General features: G+C 48.1%; 1 protein-coding gene across 5 annotated transcripts in view; it reads right to left on the bottom strand.

The window, feature by feature from the left end:
• The window catches only part of TP53BP2 (tumor protein p53 binding protein 2), a 55,640-nt gene that overhangs the window by 5,080 nt on the left and 24,404 nt on the right, over positions 1-26,156 (bottom strand). For all 5 annotated transcript variants that reach the window (XM_082704501.1, XM_082704499.1, XM_082704503.1 and 2 more), the window contains 14 exons: positions 21,906-22,019; positions 18,695-18,777; positions 15,705-15,806; positions 13,610-13,784; positions 12,645-12,826; positions 12,142-12,306; positions 11,657-11,885; positions 10,142-10,246; positions 9,490-9,638; positions 8,342-8,801; positions 6,225-7,000; positions 3,596-3,733; positions 2,795-2,928; positions 868-1,034 (listed from right to left, as the gene is read on the bottom strand). In XM_082704501.1, the coding sequence (XP_082560627.1) occupies positions 868-1,034; positions 2,795-2,928; positions 3,596-3,733; positions 6,225-7,000; positions 8,342-8,801; positions 9,490-9,638; positions 10,142-10,246; positions 11,657-11,885; positions 12,142-12,306; positions 12,645-12,826; positions 13,610-13,784; positions 15,705-15,806; positions 18,695-18,777; positions 21,906-22,019 (2,979 nt within the window). The remainder of the gene's footprint in view (positions 1-867; positions 1,035-2,794; positions 2,929-3,595; positions 3,734-6,224; positions 7,001-8,341; positions 8,802-9,489; positions 9,639-10,141; positions 10,247-11,656; positions 11,886-12,141; positions 12,307-12,644; positions 12,827-13,609; positions 13,785-15,704; positions 15,807-18,694; positions 18,778-21,905; positions 22,020-26,156) is intronic.

The following is a 26,156-nucleotide window of genomic DNA, read 5'->3' as shown; positions in this document are numbered from 1 at the left end:
GATTCTATAATTAAGTAAAGCTCAGGACGGCCACTGCATTTCATATAACAAAGTATATAGTAATATCTTAATAGTAAAATCTCAATCTATCAAAATCATTCTTAATCCAGAGATGGGGAAACAGGAATGCAAGGTCACCCTCTGTGCCCACAACTGACAGGAAGAGCTGCGAGGCCACCCCTCCACCCCTCCTGAGCCTGAGAGCAGCCCGTGAGCCGGGAACGCAGCCTCACAGAGGGACAGGCTCACCAGCTCTGCGGCCCTTCCAGTGACAGGCGGAGCAGCTTCCTGGAGCACGTACAGCACAGACCCCCAGCACTGCTCACCTCCTCTCCTCACTTTGCTCCAGCCCAGCTGAGAAGAGAGAACCTCAGCTCGTAAGAGTCATGAACAGAAATGCCACCTGAGAGAGGCCTGTCTTGTTCTCGAGGGTCAGAGCTGATGTTCTCCCTCAGGATCAGAAACGCAAAACCACGACAGAAGAGCCAGAACTGGTCTCTGAAACAGGTGCCACCTTTCCTTCACTTCACGACCGGTCTGATCTTGTGGGAAATCCCAGCTCCGCGGGCTTGCTCATGGCCCCTGCCGTAGCCTCGGGGCCGTGGTGGAAGGCGGCTCCACTCACGGGGGGTCCAGTGTCTGGCCCGCATGGGGTCAGGGACCGCGTGGCGTGTGGGCAGCTCAGAGACACACGCACAAAAGCCGCATTCATTGCGGGCATCAAGGCCGCCCTGTTTCCAGCGCCCAGGACTAGGCACGCCATAAAAATGCTTTCCCTGATAATAAACATACTTGGCAAACGGTACCCCAGAAGCAGAGGACAGATCAGCACAGTCACGAACACGTGGGAACGCGCTCATCACAAACCGTAGAGGAACTGCGAGCACTGGGTGTAGCCCTCCTCCGTCTCCTCGCACTTGTCCGCGGCGGTCTGCAGGTCGCTGTAGGTCGTGGCGAACACGGCGGCTCCGGACTCCACCAGGAACTTACACACCTGCACGTTGTTGCAGGAGGCCGCGCAGTGCAGCGGGGTCCTGTGGGGCGACACACAGCAGGCTGCAGGGTCTCCCTCGGCACACGACACCGGCAGGCCCGGCGTCTGTGCAGAGCGCTCAGAGTCTACCGTCTGGGCCCTTCTTCTGGAAACCTCCTACACGGTTTTCTAAAAATCAGTTAAACACAGATATTTGAGCCCACGAGAGGAGGACAGGGAGGAACGGTTGAGGACGGGCCACACTGGGCACTGCTATGCGGGGCAGCACAAAGAGCAACAGAAACCACAAGCAAGACGTGCAAGGCCAAGGCATGTGAGTGACGGTCTAAACCAGGGCGAGATGCTCCACAGCACCCACCCCTGCGTCCCGGGCAGCTCAAGGGGCACAGCCTGCTTCACACCAGAGGCCTTCTCCCCCGACACAGGCACCTGTCCATACTTGCTTCCCACTCCCACTGACGAGGGATCCGGGCTGCTCATGGAGAACTGCCTTCACCTAACAGCTTGTGAAGTCCAAACTGAACATGGAGTAGAGGTTTGTTTATTCAATGCAGATGAGAAAAGCAACTGTGAAATACACCCATTCCGTCTGACAGGCCGCTGGCCGGCAGGAACTTACAGCCACCCTTATGGAGAGCCCCTCCCGCCTCTCACACATTCAGGCGGGCTCCAGGCGACCCCCGACAAGGGAAGGGGGGAGAAGCCTGTGCCGCCACCTAGCTCAAAGGCAGACAGCAGCGTGCGACCCGGGGCCAGACTGCACGCATCCACCCTTCTCTTCCTGCCCCTCTCCGTTCTGTTCCTCTCAGGTGCACAGTCTCCAAAACCACAGATCCCCCACCCTGCATCCCAGAACACAGTAGGTCAAAGTCTGGTGAATATTACTACAGAATTTTTAACTGCATGCTTTTTTAGTAGTGAAAAATTATATATGACCTAAACTGCTAGTAAAAGGGAAACAAAAACATATGACACACTAAGAATTTGTTTTGGGGGTGTCGACTGGCTCTGTCAGGGAAACGATTATCTCTTGATCTTGGGGTCATGAGTTCAAGCCCCACGCTGGGTGTAGAGCTTACTTTTTAAAAAAAAGAAAAAAAAAGGAATTTGTTTTGCTTAAGTTATAAACATAAACCAAAAACTTAGGCTACAAAATATATATTTATGTAAATTTGAAGGGAAAAGATTAAAAAATGACTGGTGTTTACCTTTAAATAACTGTATATAAAAAACAGTTTTTTGTATTCTTCCAAAGAAAAAGCTTATTCTAATTCATGCTTTCTTTAAAAAGAAGAATTACAGAATCTGCTCTCTGTTCTATTACAGTCATCGGAGGTGAAAGTACCTATCAGGACCCCTTATTTTGGTGTGCAAAAAATAACCCATGATCCTACGAAGGATACTCATCATCTCTAACAATGCCCTCTAGGTTCCACGCACATGACCATTCCGCAGAGGGCTCCGTGAAACAAAATTCCACAGTCCCATACACTTGGGAAATGCTACAAACTCTGCTTCCCTCTTGCAGATGCACAGTGGACATCCGTGGACAGAAGATGGGCATCGCTGGGCTCGGGGGACTGGGCTGGGACCAATATCTCTCAAACTCACACAAGTCAGCCACATCTGTGCCACTCAGGGACATCTTCTCATCACTCAACTACAATATTTCATAAAAACTGCACACGCTTCCAAAACAGGAGCAAGAGGACTGTCACACAAGGACACCTGTGGGCGCTCCTAGCGTCCAGCAGTGCTGGCGTCACCCCGCGGCCAGGGTGGTGGTCACTGGGGACTTACCATCCATCACTGTCTGCAGCATTGACATTCACACCAAACTGCACCAGGAACTTCACAATTTCCGTGTGGCCCGCACACACAGCATTGTGCAGAGCTGTGATGCCCTCATCATTGGGCAGGCTCGGGTCGTCAACCTGCGACATCAAGACGAAGGGGAGCCATCACCCAAACTTCCTGTCACCGTTCAGGTCACTATCACCTGGCTCTTCAGGATCAAGGGAACAGAAATAGGCTCTGCGGGGTTGTTTTTTTTTTTTTAGTTATAATTAAAACCTCCAGGAGCCAAGACGACTACACCAACCTCAGGTCTAGAAATAAGACCACTAGAAGAGCCACATTAAGTAGGCACTCACTGTAAAAAGGTCTAAAAAATGAACAGGTGCCAGGAACCTCAGTCATTTTTGCTTATTTACCCTCCGGCTCCCCACCACAAATTAGAGTCTGAGGAGAAGGTGCATTTCCCATGTTAAGGAAAAAAGGTCAACTAAAAATATTTTAAATAGTAGGCTTCTGAAAATAGGGACCACATGTGCAACTTAACAGCACGAGTCCGTGTCCACCCTGGAGCAACTATAAACAGAGGGGAACCATCTCCCCAGACAGAAAAGTACTCTGGAGAGTGCTGGGGACACCGCACTTCAACTCACAATCAAAACTGAAGCCTGCTCCGCATCCCTCCCTCCCTCCCTCCCTCCCACCGTATCCGTCCCTACCTCGGCCCCTCCCCCCCAGAGGAGCTTCTTAAGCAGAAGTCAGAAACAAAATGTAACATATTTAAGAAATCTACAAATCCAGTCATACCTCATAAATAATTCTCTGTACAAGGTCAAATTCTCCCTCCAAAGATGAATCTAGGAGTAAAGCGAGGGGGTTGAACTTCACCCGCATTCCATGCGCGATCCTTTCCGAACCAGTTTTACGCAAGTTTGTCCTTTTGCCCTGCGGGAGAGAGGTACGAAGTAAGGACCCCGGTCTCCGAGAGCAGACCTAGGGAAGGGGCGGAGGAATGTCTCAGCTGAGAAAGTAAAAGGACATTTAAAAAATCCATATCAGCGCATTTTATGGACATGAAACGTTATCTAGAAACGTATTTATATAAATCACAATACATAGCTTACTGAGTAACACCTGTGTAACAAAGCCCGCAAGGCCTAACAGGCGATGAGAGCAGGCTGGCTTTCTGTGGGGCACAAAATCAGTCAAGACTGGCCTTCAAGTTCCCTCTCTGAGTTAGGCTGGCAAACCCCACACAATTAAACCAGGCGACAGCACAATTAGACTTATCATGGCTAATGTTAATGAATGGCTACTGGTGGACTCCCCACCAAACCCTGTGACCCCATCTTACAGATAAGGAAGTTAAGGCACACAGCCAGGAACACCAGAGCTGCGATTTAAATCCAAGTCATCTGGCTTCAAATCCCTTCCCTGCAACCATCTTATAACGAAATGCTACCTCAGGGGAAAGCATATAACCAAGGAAATAAGGAGTATTATCAGCCTGTCTTACGTATACTAACAAGAAATCTTTCCAGTCTTAAAATGCTATCCCTGGGGCGCCTGGGTGGCTCAGTGGGTTAAAGCCTCTGCCTTCAGCTCGGGTCATGATCCCAGAGTCCCGCACGGGGCTCCCTGCTCAGAGGTGGGCCTGCTTCCCCCACTCTCTCTGTCTGCCTCTCTGCCTACTTGTGATCTCTGTCAAATAAATAAATAAAAATATTTAAAAAAAAAAATGCTATCCCTATTTTACATTCAGAATTTGACTACACTCCAAGATACACGAGCCAATTAGTCAAGCCTTTTGACTATGAATACAATACAGCAAAACAATAGAGCAAAAGTGTTAAGACTGATTTAACAAGCCATTCAGTAAGTTTCCTACACACGCCCAGCAAAGTGGCAACAGTTTCCTGAGGCTCACTGTGCTATGCAGCTTGGTCCTTTCTCTATTTCGGATGCAGAAAACCACCGAGGTTTAGAAAACATCAAGCAGCCATCGCTCCACTTCACAAACATGCTACAACTGCTGCTGTTTCTGGGAAACAAGAAGTGTAGATGTCACATGACCATGAGATGCAGCCACGAGTGGGATGGGCAGGACCGCACGCACACTCCGAATAAGCCTGACACACAGTTCAGTCTCTCGCAAAGTCAGACAGTTCGGTCTCTCGCAAAGCCAGACAAGAAGGAAATTGCTCCCCCGGGATGACAGGAACAGAGAGTGACACTGTGACCCTCCGGTCTCCTCTGCCTCGGGTACGTGAATCATTTTGACTTAACGACTAAAGAGGGGTGGGGAGGTGGGGACACAGCAAAAAGAGGTGTGAAGTCGTCTCTCCTTCCCACAAGTTTAACGCCAGCTGCAGGGAGCCATGCGCCCTGACAGGGCACAGCGCTGTTTTAAGGCCTAATCCCTACTTAAACCCTGTCCCCTAGAATCCACAATGTGCTGTATAAAACTTGGAAGCAAACAGCCACAGTAACCAGCAGTTAGAGCAAATCAAGACAATAACCATCTCTGAATACCATTACATCTCAAAGACGCAATGAGGGATCAAAAATATAAAACACTTTAAAAAAATCCCTACAATATGCAATTTTGCTTCGATCTCTTTAAGACTCCCGGTTTCGCATCCTACGGAAACAGCGCAATGCCAGCTATACCTGAAAGGTCAACTTTATTTAAGGACACCCTGGGATTTTTGATCCTCTCTCGAAGACTTCAAAGGGACACAACAGACTTGCAAACAAAGGCATGACAATTGGAAGGCTTGTGCACCATGTGCCCGAGTCAACACACGCACAGCCTGGGAGGAAGGGACGCTGGGGCTCAGGGGCACGCCAGGGGTCCCCTACCTGGAAGGAGAGGAACAGGCTTGTCCCACCCCCATCTGTCCCACACACGCCCAAGTTTACCAATGTTGGAAGTCTGAGGATCCCCTGAAACAGTTCCTTAAAGATACACATCACTGAGAAGAAGAACAGTGTAAAAGAATGATGTCACTGTGGAGGAAAGGGGCACCATCTGCCTGATTTCACAAAGCTGGTCAAGGGAGGGAGCTTCCGAGCCTGGTCTCCTCCCTCAGAGCCTCGCCAGCCTCCCAAGAGGGACCGCCACAGCGGCGTGGGGTTTGTATCGTAAAGAACCCAATTCTGCCTCTTCCCAAAGAGAAGGGTTCTTCCTAAAAAAGAGATGTTCTTTACCCTGAATACACCAAATCTTACTCATACTTCTGAGCTCTCCTGAGCGCTAAAAGGGGTGTAAAATAAAAAGGCAACTGTTGGCAACCATAGGCAATTCACACACAGACCATCCTCTGCAAGTGGCCCTGAGCAGTTGTATGTTTCTCCAGGTCTTTGAGAGTCAACCACCTGGAAACCTGTGACAAGGGGGTCTCCTGAAAGGACTGTGAGACACCACACTACTTACAGGAGGCAGAGACACCTGCCCCGTGACTTCGGGTGGACGCATGCTGCCCGAGTCTTCTCCCGGCCCTTCCGGCTCCCCAGACGGGTATGGTGGGGGCGGGTATGGGGGATACTCCTCCAGGTACACTTCCAGTGGGTGGGGGGCCTCTGCACTTGGTTCTTCCGCACTGTTCTGGAAACTGGGGCTGCTGTCCAGAACTCCTTCAGGCATGTAATCAAGGCCCGGGGAAAGAGCTGCCATGTCACTGTTCTCGGAACTGGCGCTTCCCACATCCTCTGGGGACACTGGTTCAGGAATGAGAGAGACTGTCTCCTTCTCGGGCTCCACGTGTAAATATGGATTCTGGGTTTCAACTGGGCTGTCAGAATCGGCCACCACAGACGTTGGCTTGGATGGATATGAGGGAACAGAGATGGTCTCCATGGCAGCGATGGTGGTCCTCTGGTACAGAAGCTTCTGGATGTTCGGCCCATTTGGACCTTCCGGCTCTGTGATCGAGCTCCGTTTCTTGAGCGGCCTCGGCGCGTTGGAAAGTTTCTTGCGCAGGGCTTCCAGGTCGGCATCGCTCTGGTTTCGGTAGGGGTTGGACAAGAAGGGCAGCAGTTTGGTCGGGCTGAGTGGCCGAGGAATTCGTTCATTCTCATGGCTCTCCTGGCCCGAGGCCACAGGCTCCACATCAGGCTCGGGACTGCCAGGCTGGCTCTGGCTGCTGGAGTACACGTTCTCCAGGTGCAGCTGCTGGTTCTGGGCGGCAGCGATCACAGGCTTGCCGTAGACTGATCAGAAACGGAAACAAAGCCCCAATGAGGATTAAATCAAACCAGCAGGTAATAGACACAGGGCACAAGATTGAAAGCCTCCTTCAATTTCACAGTTACTACACGGCACTCTTCAACACAGTGATTTTTTAAAAACAACAAAAGACCACGCAAGGCTTCCATGTTAGCACAGTAAACTTATCACAGAATGAAAACCCTCACTGATGAGAACACGTGCCATTATTTCATGTACCATGAAGGAAAATGCTGCCGTTGTAACTCTAAGAAAACACCGGCTGGGGTGTTTAGAGAGGGGGGGCTTAGAGAGTTAAGCCTCTGCCTTCAGATCAGGTCACAATCTCAGGATCCTGGGATCGCGCCCCACAGCAGTCTCCCTGCTCAGCGGAAAGCCTGCTTCTCCCCCTCCCTCTGCCTGCCTCTCTGCCTACTCCTGCTATCTTCCTGTCAAATAAATAAATAAAATCTTTTTTAAAAAGCAAGAAAAAAAGAAACTACTGCTTGTAGCAAACTTAAAATGTCAAAATATGAAACAACATAAAAAAGCAATCCTTTCCGGCGTCTGGGTTAAAACTAAACATAACTACCCTCTCTTTCATATGTCTTAAAAGTAAATCAAGGAGGGGGGATTGTATTTGGCTGACAACATTAAGAACCGCGTATATTTAATAAAACCATTCCCCTTATCATTCTGATTCTAGCAAAACTATCCAATTTCCAAATTACTGCATCGGCAGTTCTCAATGAAGCTGAATCGGCCACAGCACATGTATAAATTCTTTGTTGTCTGGTTACTTGAGGTACATTTCAGGGTACAATCACGTGATTTCGTGACCAGAAAGCCACCATTATTCAATTAAAACAGGATGAACTCGATTTTAGTTTTATAAACAAATGACCCTTAGAAAGAACCCACCAGATCACCAGACTGTCAGCCTTCCCATGTTTCTATATCTTACTAGCAGCTGTGTCCTCATGAGAGCAACGTAAGACACAGTGGGGAGCGCGACTTGGGGCAGCTATCCCACCGTCCACCCCAGGAGCACCTGGCGTGAACCCCATAGGGAGGATATTGCATGGGCCTCACTCACGTGGTGGGCCCAGCAAGCGGGGACAGAGAAGGCTGTCTCTGCACCACGGGTTTCTTCAGCTACGGCACCCACTCATCCCTCCATGACGTGGAGTGAAAACCCAGCTCAGCACCCAGGCAAGAAGACAAGCCGCGACCCCACAGAGCCCTCAGGACACAAGTGTGCGTCAACTCAGCCAGTCACGGACAGATGACAATTCCAGGTGGGACTGGGCCGCCCCTGCTCCAGTGCAAACGGGACCAGAGCTTACCGGTGGAGAAGGGCGGCCCTCTGGAATGGGTCTTGGTTAGCGCACTCTGCACTGCCTGCTGAAAGTTCTTCCCGGGAGCCTGACGCTGCGTGTACATGGAGTATATGGAGCTGGCGGCCACGGTCTGGGGCTTCCGCAAGGGTGGGGGAGGGGTGTCCTTGGAAGGCTGTGGGGTGAAGGGCCGGACGGCCGCGGCTGGAGGACTCTCTTGCTTCCCAGCTGCAGATAAGGCCTGGCTCTGGCTGGCCGAGGGCGCGCCGGGGGACACCACGACCCTCTGTGGCTGCCCCGATTTCAGTTTGCTTCCCACGGACGCCACACCTGCTGACAACTGTGGAGGGTTTCCATCTGGCTTCAGGTCTGACGCTGACTGAGGATTTTGCCCAAAATAAGGCAAGTTAATCTGTTTTGGTTTTGACGGAACAGGAGGCGGCACTTTAGCCACATTTTTACTTGCAGCCTGAAACACACACACACACACAAGGCAGTTAAAACACTGTCCAAATGGGTATACAGCATGTGCTAGATAACCGAATTTCGTGAATACTGGCTCTATGTTTTCAAGTCAGTGAAAAACTCATAGGTCTCTTCACTGAACTATGTTTAATAAGGAACCAGAGAACTGCGCTATGGTTCCTGCCTGCACGCCTCTTCCTCATCATCACCCCCGACTCGGAGACTCCTACTCCACATATTCACAGATGACCCCAATAATCCAAAGTCCTCCTCGCTCATCACACCACTGTGGTGAAAACACCCAACTGGGAGCACACCACCATCACCCGTTGTAGTCAAAGGCTAGGATCCTAACAGTCACACAAGATTCATGCCAAATCATTCCTGACAATACCTCGGCTCCAGATTCTGAAGCCAGAGGGTCGCTGAGTAGTGCACACACGATGTGCTTCAGCACGCGCCCCAGTTTTCAGAGAAACACACGAAATGGGAGCCAGCAGCAAGGATGGCAGCCTTTCTCCAATTACCACAAACACACTTAAAGCTGCAGAATTCAAAATGACAGAATTCTGTGTTCTCATCTTCCAGAAATATTTTGGTTTTTCTTGCTCTCCCTCAACAGGATAGTCCCTCTCTTCTAAAGAGCATATACAGAATTACCACTGAATGTTAACCTGAGCCATTCTTCACACCTGAGCATCCCGCAGGATGTCCTCACTGCTCTGGTTCTTCCTCAGAGCCCCAAAGGGGGGTGGGGCGGCACACTGATCCACTGTGTCAAACATCGAAAAGGGACGCACTTTCTTTTCCTTCTCCCTCAGGGGAACCTCTCCATCATCACCTAAAGATGGAAAAAAATCACAAGGAGATTCAAGCCATTTGTAGTAAGACCTCTTTTTCACATGTAGTAAAACCTCTTTTTCACATGTAAGTTTCCCTCTCCTCAATCTCCTTGAAACCACACCCCCAAGACATGCTTCCCTATTTTTAATTGAGTTAACTGGAGAACTGCCCAGACGCTACGCCAGTACCTGAACTCCGTAGCTAAATGAAGGTGTTCCGGAAGTGAACTCTGTCCCCAGGTTTGACACACCAGAAAACAAACTAAAGAAGACTGTGGTGACACAGACAGTGGAGCGTCTGACCCTTGGTTGTGGCTCAGGTCACAATCTTATGGTTGTGCAGTAGAGCCCCACATTGGACTCAGCACAGAGTCTGTCTGAAATTCTCTCTCTCCCTCTGCCCCTCCCACTCATACTCTCTCTCTCTCTCTCTCAAATAAATCTTTAAAAAAAGAAGAAAAAGATCGTGCAGTGCCTCTCAGACATCAGAACAGAACCTCACCTTGGTCCGGGGCATCCCCTGAGCTCGCAGGCACGGAGGCTTGGCTGGCGGAAATGTCTGCACTTGGGGAGCTCCAGTCAGGGCCGAGCAGATGGATTTTAGAGCCTACAATGCAGAAAGCAACCACAGTAACCAAGCATTCCAAACAGATCTCTAATGGTTCCTTTTGCTCTGAAAACAGCTTGAAATTTCAGACCCCCAACCATCCCTTAAACTTATTTAGAAAATATGAGAATTCAGATTCCTAATTTAAACTTACTGAAACAAATTTAAGATTAACTGTAGTCAACAGAAAATCTGCCTGAACCAGTGAGGACACCCTGCTTCTCACTGGTACGAAACTGTCACTGTCCTAGTCAGAAAACAACTTTCAACTTCGCAGACCAAGGGTTCCAAGGCATATCTGACACACTAGTTACGCACACACAACAAAGAGGCAAAGCTGTGGACATGGACCAGTCTTCCACAGATCTGTGTGCTCTGTGCAGGTTTTCTCTACACAGATGTAGAAGCATCAAGGCCACAGCTCTGTCCTAATAGCAGCAAAACAGAGCCAGTTCCTTCTGCAGGGAAACCCAGACCAGGGGCTCTATGGCCTCACCCTGGTAATTATGGCAACATAATCGCAACTGTAACATTAGCCATATTCTACACGTGACAGGGGCTGGGGAAAAGAAACAATACTGGCCACTATTTCTTCTCCCAGGGGTCTGAATGAGGATGTTTTCATCCCGCTTTCCTACAAGCTTCCCTTCATCTAGGACTCTAGTCACACTACTCCGCTCACACCTCCCCACGCACTGAGAACTACACAGATGCAAAGACCACTAACACAAGATGCCTCTGTTATTGTCACTGTGAGCTTCCAGACGGTTTATCTTTATTCTACAAAGAGCTAGCAAGCAAAGGCTCCTGTGTGAGCACATACACACAGAAAGCACCACCTGATTGGTGCTTACGTACTCGCGGTGCAGAACAGTGCAGAATGTACTGGCCACCTCACCTTCCATAATGATGAGACCTCTACCACATATGCAGTGTTTTTACACAAAAGAAAAAGCGGTCGAGTTATAAATATCAAATCAAAATGTCCTCATTAACAAGAAGGAATTCAAAACAATCTTCATTGCAGAAATATTATATTCCATCTCATTCCCAAACAGAATTGCATTATTTAGGGTTAAAAAATATATCATGGCGACACCTGGGTGGTTGGTGAAGCATCTGCTTTGGCTCAGGTCATGGTCCCCGAGGCCTGTGATCAAGTCCTACATCAATTAATCTCCCTCTTCCTCTGTGTGTGCTCTTTCTAGCTCTCACTTTCTAATAAATAAAATCTTTAAAAAAGAAAAGAAAAGAAATGCATCACAGTGCTAGCAAAAACCACACAAAGATTCTCAGGACTTAAACGTGAATAAGGAATAGAAAGACATTTTTTTTAAAACCCCAGGGAGTAAATGACAGTGAGGACAGGAAGAAGACGCTGTGGGAGGGACTGGAAGTGAACCCTTTTACCTTGACCCTGGAAGGCGGGCCCAGAGCGCATGTTGGGCAGTGTGTGTACTTTAAGCGGCCCTTCCGGAGCCTGCATGGCCAAGGAGCCGTCCGGCAGAGCTGGCTTCACCAGAAGTTCAGGCCTCGAGGGGACGCGTGGCATCGTGGACGACTGGATGTAGGGCCCCACTGCGGCCACACGACTGGGCGCCGGCAGCCCTTGCGGGGGCAGGTTTCCATCCGATGAGACCTTAGGGAGAGGCACGGGAGCATGATGAGTCCCACCACATCCAACTCAGAGAGGCTGTGGCACTGACTAACCTATAAAAATCAGCGCTTCCGGGGTCTCACCCCACAGCGTCCTGGAGCCGCCCCACCGCAGCCCCGCAGCAGGAGCAGCGGCCCTCGCTCTGTCCCCGGCAGAAGGCCCTCTGCCCGGAGGACACCCAGGCGCGGCTCCAGAGGCGGCTGCCCACGTGACCCACGGGGCAGCGGCGGCCACTTACCGGGAGGCTCTCCTTCTGCTGCAAGGCTGCCTTCTTCTTCCACAGCCGGTCCCGCAGCTCATTAACACGCTTGTCCATGACCGCCACCTCTGAATTGCGCTTATTCAGACACTCACGCTGTTGCTGCAGCTTGGCATTCTGCTCCTGATTCAGTTTGTTTCGTAACTGAATAAAATGGGGGGGGGGGTGTAGCCAAGGAGTAGGAAGAAAAATTTCTCAAACAGATAATCACATGATTGACTATTACATAATTTCTAAAAACGTAAGGTCCCTCCACCTCTCCCCACTTCCATCTTATGGTTTAAACTGTCAGCCCACCCACTGTGGTTGTAAGGAATGCCTCCAATTTCCTGTGTCAGGTAACCTTAAGTTTATTCTAGACTCTCTGGGGTTTGGGTGTTTCCCCCCCACACCCCGTTCCACCCCCAGTTTGAGGAAAAGAAACCAAAATCCCGCACTTAAAGCCACTTCTGTGGCAACTGTGCCCGTGGAGCAGGCCACACCTGCAGCTCCTTGTAGAGTCGGTCGAGCTCAGCCGCGGCAGACCGGCTGTCGTGACGTCCGTCTATCCTGCCGTTCTTGAGCATCTCCAACTGTCTGGTCAGCTCCTCCACTTTGGACACGGCCAGAACGAGCTCCCTCTGCTTTTGCTGGAACAAACTATTCATTTGCTCAATCTCCTCCACTAGAATGAGAACAAGAAAAGCCACAACAGTTGAAAAGAAAAATAAGAATGGAGTACTCCCAGGCAACCGGGCTTTACAACAAACTTCCTAACAAAAAGTACAGACGTTTTTCAGAAATGTCCTCGAACCAACCTATTTCTTTTACAAAAAACTGAAATCAACATAGACATTTCTAAATGTCCGTGCCTCCCTCTGAATAGATCCCTACCAGAATTTGTGTTATGAATATTATTAAGCTCCAAATTTTAGAAACAATGAAATTTATTGAGAACTTTTCATCTGTTTTATAGTGGTAGAGGAAGGTATTACATCATGAAAATTTTAATTAAAATAGCATTGTAATAGAGGGACCTATTATATGAATAAAAATCCTTGCCTTCATCATATTTTCAGTCAAAAAGTATTTAGAAAGAGAAAAACAAAATCCCATTAGTACATTTTTAAAAAGCTTGTCTAAAAAACCCAGCAGCTAAGGGCAACCCTCCTGGGTCCCATCCCTGTGTGGGAGCTTTGTACTAGATCACTCAATAAACTCTCCTTTGCTGCCCACCAAAATAATAAAAATAAAAAATAATGAAACACCCAACACCTAAATTCAGTTCACGCGAACCAAAAGCATCAAAACTGCAGGGAATTGTGCTTTGAAAAGCCTTGATTTTAAAGCTGCCTACACACACAGCCATGGCTTACCATCACTCACGCAGGGCCCCACACCCATGTCCCTGTTTCCCCGTCCCCGTGGAGCCACATGCACTGGCCAGGCCCCTCCAGGAGTGACTCACCCAGTCGGCCGTTGCTCAGCCTCTTTTGCTCCACATGGCCTTTCAGGGCGCGCACCTTCTTTAGCTTAGCTTCCTGGTTCTCAGCCATCTCCTTCAGCCTCTTGAGCTTCTCCTGCTCAGCAGCTTGTTGCTGCTGACGCTGATCTTGCTGTTTCAAAAACTTCAAGCGCTGCTCCTAAAAGGTAGAAACCATCATCGGGCAAATCCTTTTCAAAGGTGTATCGGCCCCAAAGGAAGCTGAGCGTAGCCGGAGGCAGTGGTGACCAGCCATGCTGCACGCTGCTGGATCCACCTCCGCCAGGAGTGAAGGACACAGTTCCTGGCCCCAACCCGACACTCTCTTGGGGTAAGACCCAAGCATGAGCATTCTTACTCCCGAGGGTTCTTGCACAGCTGGGGAACAGTGATCCCACAGGGGGTGCTCGTGCTTGGAGAGGAGCACACAGAGAAACATAAGGCACTCACTACAAAGGTGGCCTTGGAGTCCAGTTCGGACTCATAACCCAAGCTCTGCCACTTATGGGCTTGGAGACAGCAAACCACAAACCCTCACCGAGACAGGGGTCTCCTTCTTCAGCCAAAAACAGGGTGATCAAGAGCCTCATGGGGCCATGGTGAGGAATAAATGAAATGTGAGTGTGCACCTCATTGCACAGAACCTCACACAGCTAATGTACACTCAGCACACATACTTAGCAAAAAGCTTAAAAGCCACCCTGGCTTCAAAACCCACAATGTAACACTTTGTTTCTAGTATATTACACTAGTTACTTCACTAAAAGTGAGTAACAGTGGAGGCCTGGGGTGTCTGCCTTCAGCTCAGGTCATGATCTCAGGGTCCTGGGCTCAGGCCTCCCTGCTCCACCAGGAGTCTGTTTCTCCCTCCCCTTCATGCACGTGCTCTCTCTCTCTCTCTAATAAATAAAATCTTTTTAAAAAGTAAAAGAGCCACACAATTTATAATAAAACTTCTCAGAGTAATATCACTGAAATATATATAACACAAAAATAGTTTCAAGAGAAGACCCTGAGGTCAAAGATGCATTCTACTACTCGGTCTTTTTATTTGAATTCACGTCCCTGACATTCAAGAAACGGTGCCTCAGCGCCACATGGGAGCCTAGTGGGAAATGCACTCTCAGACCCCGAACCGTCCCCACTGGACCAGGATATGCATTTTCAACACAACCCCCTGGGGACTCCTTCACAACCTCAAGTTTGAGAAGCCACACTATCCCTGATTTTGAAAACACCAGCAGCCGGTGTCAGAGACAGAAGCAGGCCCACAGGAACCCCAGTGAGCGCTACCCACGCCACAGGGCATGCTGCCGGGGACCCTGCACCAATGGTCTACCCCACTCCGGCAACCATACAGTCCCCGTGGGCATGGCCAGCTGCAGACATGGAGTGTTCAGACCGGGGCAACAAGTGAAAGCCAGCCCACCATCTGTGTTTCCCCCGTCACACAGCCAGTCACGAGTTTGTCCATGGCTGCTTTTCTGCCATGACCACAATGCTGAGAAGCCCACAGAGCCCACAGCACTGACCACGAGCCTTTATGGAGGAAGCGTGGTGCCATCTGGGTCAGACGAGAGTTCAGGCTGGCGGGAGAAACAACAGGGAGACTGGTGGGGATGATAACAGAGAAGCTTCTGTTTCACCTGTTCGAGGCCAGGATGAGGACCAGTCTGTGGGGGCAGCATATCCCAAATAAAGGCAAGCAGCCTATTATCAGCACCATACAGCAGAAGGGGACAGGGTTAGCACTGATTGACTTTACAAGTCCCTCTTGCTGCAGTAATGATTCAGGACGGATCAGCCCAGAGCAGTTCCCTCTAGCAAAGTCGAAGGGCTCTTTATGCCTTTGCTGTTTTCCTGATCCACAACATAATGTGGTTAATTTTGATCAGAACTAGGGTTCTGGAGATCTTAAGCAACTTGGATGATCTAAAAATTTCCACAAAATGCTGTGGTAAAGAGAAGACAGTGCCACAAAGCAGGTAACCTATGGGCTGACAGGATCAACTTGTATCTTGGGGTCACTGGCATAACAGCATCCACAGAGGGGCCTGTCCAGTCTTTACAGGACCTTTACCTTTGTAGCCAGCATTTGTTGCTGGGCCTCGATCTGCTGCTGCTGGCGAGACGCCATTTCCTGAAGCTCAGCAAGAGTCAGATCCATCCTGGGGCTGTTAACCTACACATGAGAACACAAAGAAGCCAGCTGCAAGACCAGCACGGAGACTCTTCCCTTGGAGGCCTGTGGAAGCTTCCCCTGAGCCCCACCGGACACAGTTTGCCATTTTCTTCCATGACATGAAAGGGATCACTAATTTTTATATTAATATTCCCACAGTGACTTGTTTCGAAGGAAGACCCACTAATATACAAACCAACACTCTTTTAAGTTATAAATGAAAATTAAACAGTCTCAGTAGTCTGTGACAGAAATGGAACAATTTAGAATTACCTTGTTCTGGACTGAATTTATATTAGAAAAACAATGTTGGATCACACTAAACATGCTATTGGGGCCCTGGCAGCTAATCTAAAACGACCTTTACAAATACTGCACTAGCATCAGAAAATTCAGGAGTTATCAGGAACAAATAAGACGTCTACTCTATAGAACGTGATCCTAGGCATTCTAGCCAGTGCGTGCAGCAGAGTGAGAAGACAACATGAGCTGTATCCAGCTGTATCCAGTCGCCCATGAGGAAAATGGTGTGGAATCCACAGAGGAGCTACCTGAACTAGGAAGCTGTTTAGCAAGATTGCAGGATAAATTATTGCTATGCAAAAAATCCATTGTATTTCTTACATTAACAACCAGAAATATAAAAAAAATTTTAAATACCATTTATAGTAGCATACAAACCACAGAGTACCGAGGAATCAATTTAACAGATGCCCAAGACCCGTGCCCTGGAAACCCATAACCCCGGTATACTGAATGACGGTATACTGAGGGGCACAGTCCCACCAGGTTTCTCATACTACCTGACCGCACGACTTAGCTCGCTTTGGGGGCCAACATGGTAGTGCTGATGGCAAAACAGAGAAGCAGAGAACACAAACACAGATCTGCACATATACCAGGCAAACTGACTTTCGACAGAAGTGCAAAGGCACTGGAGTAACAAACAGTCCTTTCAACAAACATGGCTCAGTCAACTGAGTATCCACCTATCCATGGACAAAACTTAAATTCTCACACAACATACAAATGTCCACCCAAAATGGATCATAAAATGTAATGTAGAGTAACAGCACAAAACTTCTAAGTTGAGCAATTATATTTAACCAAAATTTAGAACAAGACACAGATTGGGGAAAATATTTGCAAATCATATTACCTAATAAAGGACCTGGATCCAGAGTAAGGAAGAATTCTCAAACCCAATACTAAGAAAGCAAACAAACCAACAAAGAAAAATATGAACAAAAGACCTGAACAAATACTTCACACCAAAAAAGATATACAAATGACAAATCAGTGCACGGAAAGACACCAATGTCATCAGGTATTAGAGAAATACACACTAAAGCCTACTAGCCAAAACTGAAAGGACTGACCACACCAAATGTTGGCAAGGATGTGGAAAAACTGGAACTCTGATGAGACTATAAACTAAAACAATCACTTTGGAAAATGGTCTTGCAGCTTCTTAAAAAGTAAACACACACCTGCCACATGACTCTGTCCTCCCCCTCCTAGTATGTACTCAAGACAAATAAAAGAATAGACCCATACGAAGACTTCCACCCAAATATTCATTACCACTTAATACAGAGTAACCCAAAGCTGGAAACAACCCCAATATCCATCAAGAGAGAAATGGATGAACAAGCCACATCCGGACAAGGCAAGACCTCTCAGCAATAAAAAGGAACCAACTACTGATGAGATGGATCAAAATAATGATGCTGAGCAAATTCAGACAAAAAGACTTGAGACAGCATGACTCCATTTATGTACAAGTCCAGAAAATAAAACTAACTTGTAGTGACAGAAAGTGGACCCACCAGGGGGTCCTGGAGGATGGGGAGAGAGGCAAGAAGGGAAGGGTTGCAAAAGGACAAGAGGAAATTCTGGGGATGAAAGATAGTGTCACTACCGGGCTGAGGGGGACAGTTTCACACGGGTACAGGCATGTGAAAACTTACCACTTTGTGTACTCAAACTGTGAGCCGTTTATGATACTTCCATAAAACCCATTGAGGGGGAAAGATACCCTGTGTCGAGATGCATTCAAACCCTGTTAATGGCTAAAACAGTTTTTGGTCATCCTTATATGAGCTTTTCATCTCTGTAAGAGAACTCTATGATCTCACAAGAGAAACGAGAATTTGGAGAAAAGCAAGGCGGGAACAAATGGCCTGCATTCTCCCATAAATTTACCCTACATTGGAGAAAGATGATATAGCTAATTCCTTACAGTATTAAAAATTCTGAGCCCTGAAAAGAAAACATCCGTAAGGTGCCCCCAAAGATACTTGCTAAAATTCACATGCAACAGCAAGGGCATTAACATGTACTTTGTCATTTTACTAAAGCAATTACAGCAAAAAACAAAATCATACCCACAAAAAAATCCTCCCTTCTGAATTTGCAGTATATCCAGCATCTAACTGCTCTCAAAAGTCAGCCATGCAGAGAGCATTAAAATTAATCCTTTCTATGAAATACATTTGAAACAACCCTTTAAAAAGCAGGCCTTGTTGGGGCACCTCAGGGGTATGGGTTGGCTGAGTCAGTGAAGCACCTGCCTTTGGCTCAGTTCATGATCTCAGGGTCCTGGGATCGAGTGCCGCTCAGTGGAGAGTGCTCCTCCCTCTCCCTCTGCTCCCACCCCTACTGTGTATGCTCTCTCTCCTCCCCCCTCTCTCAGATAAAGAAATAAATCTTAAAAAAAAAAAAAAAACTAAAAAACTAAAAAGCAGCCATCCTTCATAACCCGCTGAGCAACAAAGTAGCAAAAACCGTCCTTCCTAAGTGGTGAGTGACAAAGTGGCTATGAAGTAGCAATGAGCGAGAGCGAACAGTTACAAGAGCAGCCAGCAAGCACATAAACCATCACTTACCCCGTTCTCCTTCCTTCGATGTTCAGCAGGGACTTTCACACCATTTCTCTTTAAACTTGGATCCTGAGTCCGTGGTCCACTCACTAAGGAGAAAATTCAAAACTGATGCGTTACCCACCACAAGAGCTGGCAGATGCTATTAAGGACTGGCTCATTTCTGAGCTCTGTGATTCTTGCTCCTAAATATCAAGTAGAAAGTAGACGGTAAACAAAATATTTTCTCATAACAACAGAGTGAAGGTCTCATAGTTCTGCCTGTTTTGGAAAACCTTACTTGGAAAGGTGCACACTCAGCAGCAGACAGTACCGTGTGCTGACTGCTCCCGGGAGAGCTGCACCATCCTGGCAGCAGAAGACAGAAAACCAACAACAGTAACATACTTCTGACTGCGGGTCATGCGCCTCATCCGCTCCTCACTGCTCCTCCTAGTACCCCAGCTACTCAGCGGCGAAACCAAGAGCTCCCACTGGAAGGAACAAGGGCAAGTTAAATCAATCCATCCTTGTGCCCATTAACCATGCTTGGAACTTACTCGGAAAAAAGTAACCTTCCAGGGGTTCTGAATAGTTGGTTTACTGAGGGCATTTTATGGTAATCCGTGAGTACCGTGAAGTGTGTCTCCATTTATTTCAGTGAAAAATGTCCGTTTTTCTTAGCTTGGAAAAGTACTAACTGGAACACTATATTGGTGGGGTTTTTTGGCTAAAAAGAATTTTTTGAGTCAAAATACAGGTCTCTCAGTACCATGCACTGCATCATAAAAGGAAAATAGTCTTAATTTAAAGTGATACATTGTTAGAAATTAACATCAAAACATTTTTTAAGTATGTGGAATCAAACTTACACCTGTAATTCCCAGAGATTGGCAAACACATGATCGCCCAAGAAAAGTTTCAGATTAAAATTTCCTCTGAATTGGGGCACCTGGGTGGCTCAGTGTGTTAAGCCTCTGCCTTTAGCTCAGGTCATGATCTCAGGGGTCCTGGGATTGAGTCCCGTCTCGGGCTCTCTGTTCAGCGGAGAGCCTGCTTCCCTCTCTCTCTGCATGCCTCTCTGCCTACTACTGGTCTCCCTCTGTCAAATAAATAAAATCTTTAAAAATAAAAAAAAATTTAAATATCTCCTCTGAATTAAACGTCTACTATATCTACTTAGCACAGAATCCCATGCCAATAAAGGTCTGTCCTCAGAGCCAGGTATGACATGTACACCTAACTTGAACGCATTAGCTTTATTTTTAAAATACTGTTCAAATTCTCTGACAACACAATCTGTCACAATATTTCTGTAAGAAAAAAAATCTACCATTTAGGAATTACTGCTTTCTTTGCTGCCTCAAAGACAGGGCACTGAACCAGCAGGAGCACGTTCAGCACAGGACATTTTCAGGGCCCCGGGAGCTTGAGAAAGAGCTCACATCCACGCTCAGCACAGATCCCAGGTGAGCAGCTCCCAGACTGTGGCAGCCCTGCCCCCAGCCACAGTCCAGAGGAATGCGCAGAAAGGTTCCCACCCTGTGGGGCAGTGACGCTGCTGTGTCCCCGCTCGAGCACTGGGGGGCGCTGGTGTGTGGGACGCTGTGAACAGAGCTGCACTACTGGATGGTGTTTCTCACCTTACAGACAGAGAGCCCGCCACTGAGGCTCCTGAATAATTTAGCCACTACATACACAGAAGATCCGCCAACAGTCAGCCAACAGGTACAAGTCAGCTTCCTCCACGAGGATGTGTGCGGTAATGTCAACAAAGGACAAAATAAAAATGTGCTGTCAATGCCCATGTAAAACTACAAAGGAAATGCGTGTGCTGATGGGAAGTGAACGCACAGAATGGCACATGGCCTAGGAGAGGGGGCCAAAGTGCTAGCGCCCCTCACCTGCAAAGCACGGGTGTCCACATGCCACAGCGGCCCCCACAGTCCAGTCACTAATTTCTAACCACCAGACACCAAAAGGACATAGTTATTAAAGCAGTAATACAGAGAATTAACATCTGCTACCTACTTAACTGCTCCCAGGCATTATGTACTGAGGTCACAAATCCTCAACTTTCCATTTTAAAAGTTCTCCCATCTTTAGAAACACCTAGTAATCCTGCACAGATCTGACTGGAAACAAGGCCGCCAGGGTCCTGGGATGGCTGCACCCTCAGGGTCCAGCAGCTTTCAGCCCACTGTTCCTCTACTGGCACAGCGCCCATCATCACCTTCCCCCTCCTTACCTTGTCTCCACACTCCACTGCGAACCCTCGGTTCCCACAGGTGCGAGCACCTGACCCCCAAGTCCTCCGTCCCACGTGACTTCCATCCAAAGCTAACCTCTTGACCTCTAATTCCCGCTCATTTCATGGTCCAAATGGGGCCCTCATCACCTAGAAGCTTGCTCCCTTTGGAATCTTAAATTCAGACATTCTCCTTTTTGACCCTAAGTTCCTCTCACCACACCTGCTCATGAGCCCAAGACCAAGGCCGCAGTCTCTTCCCCTGCCCAGCATCTCCCCGCAGCCCTCTCCTCCATCCCTTCCCACCAGCTGAAGTTGTCCTGACCATGGCCTCCTCTCCCCATCCACCCTCTGAGCTGGACCAGCAAAACCCCAAGCCCGGGTCAATCCAACCATCTTCTTAGAGCCGCCCAGACTGCTAAAGCATGCCTGGAAGGAATGCCCCTGGTCTCGGAGTCTGTGATCTCACCTGGGCCCCAGCAGCCTGCGCCTTGCCCCAGGCAGACGCTCACCTATTCCCCACAACAGTTCACGCTGGCCTCTATACCTTCCCAACCCCGAGAAAACGTTCAGACAAGAAGCCCCTCCACCTGATCCCACAAAGCACATGCCTGCCACCATCCCCGCCGGCTCCCTCTCCCTCCGCTACAGCGGACACTGGCTCCCTCCTGCGCCCAGGACCTCGTCCCCACTGAGGGAGTACCTTCTCAGGTGCACACCCCCTCTCCTGCACTTTAGCCTCCTGATCTGGGGACTTTTTTCGACCCGCTCCTCCCCTCTTCAAAGAAAACAAATGAAAGGAAACCACACCCTTTCCTCCCCGACGGTCTCCAAAGGTCTCCAAAGGTCTCGGAAGCTGGCCTCTTCTCTAGCTTCCATGTCCCTTCCTGTCCCGTACCCCTCACGTCACCTGGCTCCTGATCTCCCCGTTTCTCCGACGTGTGGAGTCCAAGTCCACAGCTTTGCTCGGATTCACACAATGTTACCAACCTGTGTCCCTGCCGGGGGGCCGTTCATGACGGAGGAAGAAACGAACTTCATTCCTCTGACTGCCAAACCTCTGCAGAACATCAAACATCCGCTCATTATCAGCAACTGGACGTTCTAAAGGAAACAAACAGAAGTCACATGACTTGCAGGTACAGAAAAGAGCGTTTACTACCCATCCTTCATGCAAATTATGCCTGTAGGAAAAACTGAGCATCCTTGATGCTTTCTTCTCATTAAAAGGCTCTTAGAAATAAAGCACCACAGATTTTCCATACACACAGTCGGTGTCGACGCTGTGGGCGCTGGAAGGGGGAATGGGTCTGGGCTGGCTGCTATGAGCACAGGAGTGATCTCAGTGCTCCTGACTGGCCATAGGCTCGCCGAGGGTTCAGAACCCTTGCTGAGGGTTCAGAAGTCTCTGTAAACTTTTGGCCTCTGAGGTCCCTTCTAACCCAAACGTTCTAGGGTTCTTCAAATTTAAATAAGAAATTAGAAATAACTTTCTACATAAACAGCGTAGGGGCACCTGGGTGGCTCAGCTGGCTGAGTGTCAGAGACCTTGGATTTCAGCTCAGGTCATGACGTCAGGGTCATGAGTTCAAGCTCCACGCAGGGCTCACTCAGCAGAGCATCAGCTTGGGATACGCTCTTCCTTTAGTCCTTCTCCCTGCTCATGCACAGGTACTCTCTAAATCAGATCTTTAAATAAAGGCTAATTCTACTGTTAGCATATTTTTAAGCTATAATTCTATAAACTATGTTTAAAAAATCAGACATACCCACTTCTAAACAAAAGGCTATTTTACAGCACTGAAAACAGAGTTGACCCATGAATGACATGGGTATGACCACCTAGGTCCACTTATAGGAGAATTGTTTTTGATAAATACAGTTCAGTCCTGAAATGTATTTTCTGTTCCTTACGATTTTCTCTCTTTTTTTTAAGATTTATTTGAGAAAGAGCGAGCGCACGCACACATGCATGTGTGGTGGGGGGAGGAGCAGAAGGAGAGGGGAGAAAATCTCAAGCAGACTCTTCACAGAGCACAGAGCCCAGGATGGGGCTCGATCTCACAACCTGAGCAGAAACCAAGACTCAGATGCCTGCCTGACGGAACCACCCAAGTGCCCCACGATCTTCTTAATAGTACTTTCTTCCCTCTAGCAAATTGAAGAACACATAGTATATAATATTTAACATCCAGAATATGTATTCATGGACTGCTGACGTGGTCAGCGGAGCTTTCAGGCAACACTAAGACGTAAGGAGTGCAGTTTGGGGGAGTCAAAAGTCCCATGCAGATTTTTGACTGCACGAGAGGGTCGGTGCTCTGAATCCCCACATTGTTGAAGGGCCAACTGTGTATCTTTCCAGCCCCTCTTCCAGTGAGACTGCCAGTTGTCAAAACTTCTCTAGAGACAAAAAGGACACAGAATACTCTAATAGATGGAAACTTCAGGAGAAATCATGTGTCTTAAGCTACCCTCAAAATATCCTCCAACCTCAAGGACCTGGATATAAAAACCAAACCTATTGTTCGAGGACCCAACTGCTTAAAACCAGAAATACTGGGGCACCTGGGTGCCTTCAGCTCAGGTCATGATCCCGGGGTCCTGGGATCAAGCCCCACATCCGGCTCTCTGCTCAGCAGGGAGCCTGCTTCCTCCTCTCTCTCTGCCTGCCCTCTGCCTACTTGTGATCTCTGTCAAATAAATAAACAAAATCTTTAAAAACAAAACAAAACCCAGAGATACTTAAGTGTCTGCCTTCAGGTCTGGTCATGCTCTCAGGGTCCTGGGATCAAGTTCCACGTCAGGCTCCTTGCTCAGCGGGGAGTCTATTTCTTCCTCTGCCTCTCCCTGCTTGTGCTCTCTCTCTCTCTCTCTAGCACTCTTTCTCTTATTCTCTCAAATAAATAGAAAAATCTTTAAAAAAAAAAAAAAAAAAAAGCAGAGCTACTCCAGCACTAAGTTTTAATAGAGGAACGCTCAAAGAGCCTCAGAAAGCACTGTGCACCTGCTCTTCGTCACAGCCACCAGGTTTGTGGACGCACCCCAAGCCCAGTCCACTCAGCCACAACAAAGTGCCACTCTGCTTGCAGCCCTGGAAGTGACAGAGGTGCCCCTCCTCGCCCCTAAGCCCCAGAAATCCCAAGTGACCCCCCAAAAGGAAACACCCCAGCAGATACCCCCCCAACAGAGCTTCTGAGTAACCTGCCACCTCCTGACCAAACACACGCATGCTCGTGCACGCACACTGGTGCAAGCGCACACATACTCCCTCGAAACGCCGAAGGGAACCCTGCGCGCTCTGGGAGCCCCAAGGAGGCAGAGCAGGCTGCGCACGCACACACACACCTCGCAGTCCTGCCTGTGCCCCGTGCCCACCACCTGCTCCACCCACAGCCATCCCTGCCGCAGGGTCACAGGCAAGGCTGGCCAGGAGCTTCAGTTACAAAGCCACTAAGTGAAAAAGACAGGAACCTGAGACCCAAGGCCTTGCTCTGAATCACAGCATCATGCAGACAGCCCACACATGAATCATGAATTCACTCCAACCAATCTAAGTCCTAACACGACCTTCCACGGAACCTTTCAAGGCCATCCTCAAATTTATCTGAAAAAGGAAAAATGGAAGAATGGCTCATTTATTTTTTTTGAAAAAGTACAACAATGAAATGAAAGCACTTGCCTTACAGACACTTAACATACTCTTAAACTATAGTAATCAGAACTGCTTGATCCTTTCATAAACAAGACAAAAGCAACGGAATGAGGCTTCCAGAAACAGGACTGTGCACGAGATCTAACCTGGCCTGCAGGGATGTTTCACGTCAGTGAGAAAGAAACCACCGTTGGGTAAGGCACCTCAGACAATTCACTCCCTATTCAGGAAACAAGGAATTCCCTCCCTAACTCACACAAATCACAAAAGTTAATGGGGGAGGAAGGAAAATTCTTTCAAACTTAGAGCATTACGTAAGAGGAGAGTAGGTTTACAGCCTTGCGGGAAGGATCCTTTTAAATCCCACAAACAGGCCTAGGATCCAGAAGAGTTTCTGTTTTTGAATGCCTACAAATCAAGAGACAAGTGCCAAGGGAAACGTGAGCAAAGACTGTGGAGAAACAATATTTTAAAAATGGAAATCCAGGGGTGCTGGGTGGGCTCAGGCAGAGGAGCATGAGACTTGAGCTCCAGGCTGACTCTGGGTGTGGAACTAACTTAAAATGTAAATAAATAAATAAATAAATATGGAAACCCTAATGGCCAACAAACAAAAGAACAGGCAACCTCAGCTATCAGCTTAGCAAAAATTAAAATATTATCCTATCAACTGTTGACAAAAGATTCTTTCAGAAATAAGTGGTATGGGTGTGAGTGGCCAGCCTCTATGGAAGGCAATCCAGCACCACATGTTAAATTTTCAAGTGTGTGAACCTTTAAGCAATTCCACTTCGTGGTATGTACTCCAGAGAAAAACAGTTGCCCAGATCAAGAGGCTCCTGAAAGGAATCTCACCACAGCATTTATATAAACAAAGGCAGAGGGGTACCTGGAGGTAGGGGGCCTCAGTCAGTTCAGGGTCCAACTCTTGGTTTCACCTCAGGTCATGATCTCAGGGTTATGAGATTGAGTCTACATTAGGCTCCACATGAGCTATGGGATCTGCCTAAGAGTCTCTCTCCCCATCCTCCCCTCCCTCTCCCTGAGTACGCTCTCTCTCAAAAAAATTTTTTAAAAAAGTAAAAATCATGATATGGATTTACACATACTGGTCTGAAACACTAAGTTGCAGGATATTGACATGTATGACACTACTTACAGAAAGGGGAAAAAAAACCAAAACAGAAAAAGAGACAACACACAGAATTACTCCTATAGTACTACAATTACAAATGCAGAGACAAGAGTATGAAAAGTTCCCTGCTACGTTGAGCAGTTACACTGAGAGCAGGGGACCGGCATGGGGGAGAGGTTTCCATTCTGACCACATTATTTCCTCTTTTGCAAAACAAAAACAAAAACAAAACAAAACAAAAAACCCACATTCAGGTGCGGTCATTTCTTTTTTCTTTCTTTCTTTCTTCTTCTTTTTTTTAACCAAAAGAGTGAGAAGAAAGGAACTTTTCTAAACATCATCCCATAGTAAGGGTTACGGGCCTCAAGTGAGCAAGACACAGAGAGGAAAAAGAACAGGTGGAATCAGGAGTTCCCAGGAGACACCGAGCCTTTCCCAAGAGAAGGACACT

This window comes from Mustela nivalis (assembly GCF_964662115.1).
Source record: "Mustela nivalis genome assembly, chromosome: 16".
Taxonomy (NCBI): Eukaryota; Metazoa; Chordata; class Mammalia; order Carnivora; family Mustelidae; genus Mustela; species Mustela nivalis.
Note: the sequence above shows the minus strand (reverse complement) of the source record. Positions and strands in the feature narration are given on the sequence as shown.